This window comes from Babylonia areolata, chromosome 10 (assembly GCF_041734735.1).
Source record: "Babylonia areolata isolate BAREFJ2019XMU chromosome 10, ASM4173473v1, whole genome shotgun sequence".
In the NCBI taxonomy this organism is placed as follows: Eukaryota; Metazoa; Mollusca; class Gastropoda; order Neogastropoda; family Buccinidae; genus Babylonia; species Babylonia areolata.
This window is the reverse complement of record NC_134885.1, coordinates 33,432,765-33,439,597: the sequence shown is the minus strand read 5'-3', so window position 1 is coordinate 33,439,597 and position 6,833 is coordinate 33,432,765. Positions and strand designations below refer to the sequence as shown.

General features: G+C 44.5%; 1 protein-coding gene across 3 annotated transcripts in view; it reads left to right on the top strand.

The window, feature by feature from the left end:
- Positions 1–1,906: 1,906 nt before the first annotated feature.
- Positions 1,907–6,833, top strand: part of LOC143286951 (uncharacterized) — a 16,481-nt gene continuing 11,554 nt past the window's right edge. For all 3 annotated transcript variants that reach the window (XM_076594923.1, XM_076594922.1, XM_076594925.1), the window contains exons 1-2: positions 1,907–2,302; positions 5,020–5,484. In XM_076594923.1, coding sequence (XP_076451038.1) covers positions 2,048–2,302; positions 5,020–5,484 — 720 coding nt within the window. In that variant the 5' untranslated portion in view covers positions 1,907–2,047. The remainder of the gene's footprint in view (positions 2,303–5,019; positions 5,485–6,833) is intronic.

Here is a 6,833-nt window from a genome sequence, read left to right as displayed (position 1 = left end):
GATCGCAAAGTGGTGAGGCGGGTTTTTTTGGGGTGGTGGTGGTAGTAACATTTTTTTTTAAGTTTGTTTTTGTCTTTTGTTTGTTTGTTTGTTTCTTTCTTTCTAACGATGGAAGTTTTTTTTTTTTTTTTTGTTTTTGTTTTTGTCACAGAATACTTCTTCTTCTTCTGCGTTCAGGGGCTGCAACTCCCACGTTCTCTCGTACGTACACTAGTGGGCTTTTACGTGTATGACCGCTTGTTTTTTTTTTTTTTTTACCCTGCCAAGTAGGCAGCCATATTCCGCTTTCGAGGGTGTGCATGCTGGGTATGTTCTTGTTTCCTTAACCCACCGAACACTGACATGGATTACAGGATCTTTAACGTGCGTATTTGATCTTCTGCTTTCGTGTGCACACGAAGGGGGTTCAGGCACTGGCAGGTTTGCACATAATTTATGTTGACCTGGGAGATCGGAAAAAAAAAATCTCCACCCTTTACCCACCAGGCGCCGTCACCGAGATTCGAACCCGGGATCCTCAGATTGAAAGTCCAACGCTTTAACCACTCGGCTATTGCGCCCGACTGTCACTGAATTAACAAAGTGGTGAGACGGTTTTTGGTGGTAACTGTTCATTGTTACTGTCCTTCTTTTCATTGTTTCTCACCTTCTTTTGTTTGTTCGTTTCTTTCTTTCTTCATAACGGCGGAATACTTTTCTTTGTTTGTTACTGACTTTACAAAGTGGTGAGAGGGTTTTTGGTGGTAACTGTTCATTGTTACTGTCCTTCTTTTCATTGTTTCTCACCTTCTTTTGTTTGTTCGTTTCTTTCTTTCTTTCTTTCTTTCTTCATAACGGCGGAATACTTTTCTTTGTTTGTTACTGACTTTACAAAGTGGTGAGACGGTTTTTGGTGGTAACTGTTCATTGTTACTGTCCTTCTTTTCATTTTCTCACCTTCTTTTGTTTGTTCGTTTCTTTCTTTCTTTCTTCATAACGGCGGAATACTTTTCTTTCTTTGTTACTGACTTTACAAAGTGGTGAGACGGTTTTTGGTGGTAACAGTTTGTTACTGTCCTTCTTTTCATTGTTTCTATTCTTCTTTTGTTTGTTCGTTTGTTCTTTCTTTCTTTCTCTCTTCATAACGGCGGAATACTTTTCTTTCTTTGTCAACGACTACAAAACTGGTGAGATGGTTTGGGTGGTGACGTTTGGTTTCTTTGTTTTTGTCCTTCTTGTGTTTTTTTTTTTTGTAACGGTGAAGGTTTTGTTAAATATCTGTTTATTCATTCATTCATTGATTTATGTATTTATGTATTTATTTGTTCACTCATACATTCATTTATTTATTTATTTATTTATTTATTTGTTCATTCATTCATTCATTTATTCATTTACGATGTTTTGTTGCAACAGATGTGTTATAGCTTATTTATAGATCAGTCCGCAGTGCCTCGACAAGACATACTTGAACTCTCAATTTGAAAACTGAAGCTGTCTGTGTGTGTGTGTGTTTGTGTGTGTGTGTGTGTGTGTGTGTGTGTGTGTGTGTGTGTGTGTGTGCAGGAGGTAGCGTTGGACCTGAGTAGAAAACACCACCACCAACACCACCACCACCACCGTCACCACCAGCCACACGCCACCAAGACTCTCACCAAGACTCCCTCGCCCAAGAACCTTGAGGCAGAGACACCACAACCATGTCCACCACCACCACCACCACCACCACCCTCACCCCGTCCTCCCCCACCCTCACACCCAGCCCTTCATCCGTTTCCCGCACACCGTGCACCACCACCACCACCATCCTCACCCTCACCACCACCCCATTCTACCCCACCACCACACCCAACACATCATCATCATCCTTCCCACACACACCCTGCGCCCCCACCACCACCACTACAACCACCCTCACCCTCACCACCACCAACAACACATTCTCCCCCACCACCACAGCCACTCTCACCACCCCCACCACCACACCCAACAACTCATCATCATCATCATCATCCGTCCCACACACACCCAGCGCTCCCTCGACACCTTCACGACTTTCGCCGTCGCTATGATCTTCATCACCATCACCACCAAGAGCAACAGCAGAAGCAGCTGCAACAGCAGCGTGATCGGGAGCAACCGAATCAGCTTGAGCATCAGCAGCATGAGCATCAGCAGCAGCTTCTGCAGCAGTGTGACGAAGGGCAGGAGGGGGCATTGCCGTGTGAGTCCTTCCGCGGCCAGTATTTTCTACTACCAGGAGCACATGAGAGCGTCCGGAGTGCGCAGCGTCCGTGGGGAGGACTTTCCCAATCCGTGCAGAGTGAGTGAGCGAGCGAGTATCAGTATCAGTATCAGTTTCAGTAGCTCAAGGAGACGTCACTGCGTTTGGTCAAATCTAATAATATACGCTACACCACATCTGCCAAGCAGATGCCTGACCAGCAGCGTAGCCCAACGCGCTTAGTCGGGCCTTAAAAAAAAAGAAAAAGAAAAAAAAAAGAGAGATAAATCCATAAAAACACTACTACTTCTACTACTACTACTACTACTACTACTACTACTACTACTACTACTATTTATAAGGCGCAAAATCTTGATGAAGTCAACTCTATGCGCACAAAAAAGAGAGCGAGAGAGTTTATCGTTATCGTTATCGTTATCGTGGTCGTCATCGCTACTGTGAGCGTGATCTTGCATCGTGATCGCCAGTGTCATCATCATCACCATCACCATCACCATCACCATCATCATCATCATCATCATCATCATTTGTTATTGATTATTATTCTTTTTCATGTTCTAGATCTTGTTCTTTGTTCTTCTTCTTTTCATTTCCCTGTTCTTTCTCTTGTTGTTCTTGTTTTTCTTCTTCCTCCGCCTCCTCCATCCCCTCCCCCTTCCTCCTCTTCTTCATCTTCTTCCTGGGTCTTTCAGCACATGAACGCAGTTTGCAATACACACACACACGCCAGTCAGACAAAAACCACACAAGAAAACCGTCCCAACCTCTTCCCCCCCCTCCCCGACACACGCACGCACACACACAGACACGCACGCGCACGCGCACACACACACACACACACACACACACACACACACACACACACATACACACACACGCTCGCGCTCTCGCGCGCACACACACACACATACATAAACACACACACCTCTCTCTCAATGTATGTATGTACACACACACACACACACACAAGCGCACACACGCACGCACACACATAATACACACACACACACGCGCGCGCGCGCGCTCGCGCTCGCGCTCACTCACACACACACATACTGACACACACGCGCTCGCTCGCGCGCACACACACACAAACACACACACACACACCTCTCTCTGTGTATGTATGTACACACACACACACACACACACACACACACACACACACACACACACACACACACACGCACACGCACGTACACTTATATTTATGTATATTCATGTTTATGTATATATAAACGTAGAAAAAATGCTTCCTGGTACGGCAAAAACGTCACTCATGCGAACTGCGCCCTGCATTTGCATTGGCGTTTCCGCTTCAGTGTGTCTCCGTTCCCATTGTTCGCACTGTCCTGGGGCAAATGTACTTTGTCTTCTGTTTTGTATGCACAGTTATGTATTTTTCTTTTCTTTTCTTTTCTTTTATTTCATTTCATTTTCTTATTCTATTTCATTTTTCTTTAACCCCTTTCAGCCCCTGACTAGCGTGTTTTTTTTCTGTACGGACCTGCTGCCTAAAAAATGAGCTGCGGTGAGACTGGCGCCGGTCACTAGTAAGGATGTCAGCCACCCATTCTTTCTTTGGATTACGTCTTCTTCCCTCTCTCTCGGGTTTGACATTAGTAGGACTTTTTTTTCTTCAGCTGGCAGAATCAGTTGACAAAAGATGATCACTCAAAAAAAAAAAAAGAAAAAAAAAAAGTACTCCCAGTCCGAGAAGTAATTCTTGTATTAATTTTATCTTCTTGTTTTTTCCTTGAAGCAGGTTCTACGGTGTAATGCTTCATTGTTTTTGTTGGAATCAAACAATGTATTTTGTTATACTGTTTACCCAAATGTGAAATGTGATTACATGTTTCTTGACATATATAACCTTCTCTGCAAGGGAAAAAAAAATTATCTTCTTGAATCTCGTGCCACCCTCATTTTCCTTTAATACGCTTAAGTTCAGTTGTCGAGGGGTTAATTTTTCTAAATTTTCTTGTTTTATTTATTTTATTTTATTATTATTATTTAAAAAAAAAATGTTTTGCCAGTGGTTAGCACGCAACCAAAACTGCGTATATGCGCTATGACAAAGAAACCGGAAGAAGCAAGCGTTTATTGCAACGCGGTTAGAAGTTTGATAGTTTGTCCTGCAAGTCCGAGACGTGTCACTGTCAGATCGGACCAGCAGTCAAACGGCAAAACGACTGAGGTAGCCTTCTCCTGCAGCATTCCGTGTACTCCGAGCTGAATGATGCTGGATGAAGGAGGGGTGGGTGGGTGGGGTGGGGGGGTGGGGGGGGGGGGGGAGGCCCTGCCGGACACCCCATGGCCAAAGAGTTGCTGTTTGTTGTTTGCCCCTGGTTTGTTTCTGACGGACATGTTCAAATTCAAAATTGTTTTGAGATGTTTTCAAAATCCTATATTACTGCTTTCTTCTTCTTGTTCTTCTTATTGTTATTATTATTTCGAAACTTGTTTTTTTTTCATTATTGATCTTTTATTCTGTTGTTTTGAAAATGTTTGTTTATAATAATGACGATGATGATAAGGATGAGGATGATGAGGGTGCTTCTTTTTTTTTTTTTTTTTTTTTTTGCTGCCCCATCATCTGCATCGTTTCAGTGGCATTACTTCCGCTCATTTAGATTCTCCCGTGCACGGCCGCGCCCGGGTTTGTCTTCTTCTTCTTCTTCTTCTTCTTCTTCTTCTTCTTCCTCCTCCTCCTCCTCCTTTTCTCCTTCTTGGTTTCCTTCTTCTTTCGTTTCATATCAATGCCATTATTACCATTATTAATATCATGATGACAGGATGAACTGCTGGATCTCCGTCTGAATCGCCAGAAGCAGGTGAACTCTGAGCCGACAACAAAGAAGAAGAAGAAGGAGGAGGAGAAGGAGACGAAGAGCGCAGCATCAACCCCTACCACCCCCACGACCTTCCTCCAAACCACCCTTACCACCATCCCCACCACGACCACCACGATCAGTGCGGAAAGTCTTGCGAAGGGACCATCTCTTCCTCCTGCTGCTGCTGCTGCTGCTGCTGCTTCTCGTTCTCCCCTGCCCTCTCCTCTCGCTCCACGTTTCCTCGCCTTACGTCACCACCATCTCCACCAGTCCCCTGTGATTGTAGTGCCAGCATCACCTTCTGTCAGCACCACCACGACCACTGCTGCTACTACTACTACTACTGGCGCTACTGTTTCATCGCACCACGATGGCAGACTGAGCCCAGTTCCGTGCCTGAAGAAGGAGAAGTTGGCGATGAAAGAAGTAAGGAACAAAGATGATAAACGCAACATTTCTTCGTCTTCTTTCTTTCTTTCTTTCTTTCTTTCATCATCATCATCATCATCATCATCATCATCATCATCATCATCTTCTTCTTCTTCTTCTTCTTCTTCTTCTCTTCCTCCACCTCCTCCTCCTCCTTCTCCCTTATCCTCCTCCTCCTCCTTCTTTTTTCCTCTTCTTCTTCTAAGTAGTAGCAATAGTAGTATGAATAATTATATAACGCCCATCTTCGGTCAGAGACCAAGCTCTCAGAGCATTACCTGCTAATGTTAATTCGGATGAGACGACAAACCGAGGTCCCGTGTGCAGCATGCACTTAGTGCACGTAAAAGAACCCACGGCAACAAAAGGGTTGTTCTTGGCAAATTTCTGTAGAAAAAATCTGCTTCGATCGGGAACAAATAAAACTGCACGCCGGAAAAAAAAAAGGGGGGGGGGGGGGGGGGGGGGATGGCGCTGTAGTGTAGCGACGCGCTCTCCCTGGTGAGAGCAGCCCGAATTTCACACAGAGAAATCTGTTGTGATAAAAAGAAATACAAATACAAATAAAGACAACTGATATCTCCGTTCACGGCGCTCATCATTCGTTTCCCATGTTGGTGAGGCTTCAAGTCACGCTCCAGTCCACGTACATTACTTCGTCATTGATGAAGGGGAGGTGTGTAGGTTGTTTGGCAAGAAATGCGTTCGTAGACCGCTGGCTTGAGAGTAGCACGGCCATCTTCGATCCTGCGCATGCGCATAGATCTCCCTTTCATGGAAATGGCGAGCAATGCCAGTGGCGATGGACATAGACTAAAGCAAACAAACGTGTGCTGCCCTCATTTTTTTTTTTTTTTTTTTTTTTTCAGTTGGTAGCCTCCAGTACTACAACACTGCAGTTAAGAGCTATGGAATGTTTAGAAAAACAAGAAAAAGAAAAAAAAAGAAAGAAGAAAAAAAAAGGAAGCAAAAACCCAGAAAATGAAGCCTACCGTTTCGCGCGTTCTACCTCTTTTCAATGCCTTTGTTGCTCGCAATTTTGGAGAGCCAATCAACTTCGAAAGCACAGATCATGTGACGCCTCTATAAATCATGTAAGCGCGGAACTCCCCAAGTGGTCTTTTAACTCTCTCCATACGAACGGCGAAAGAAACGACGCGGCTAACAGCGTTTCACCCCAATTACCATCATCAAAATATTGCAAGCGGAAGGCTCTTGTACTGAAGAGGTGAATGTTGACAAAGAATACCACAATTCTGACGACGGAAGCTAAAGGTTGGGTCATTCAGACACCCACTGGACATCCAAGGGGTCTGTGTAGAGGAGAAGAGAGGACTGGCCGTACT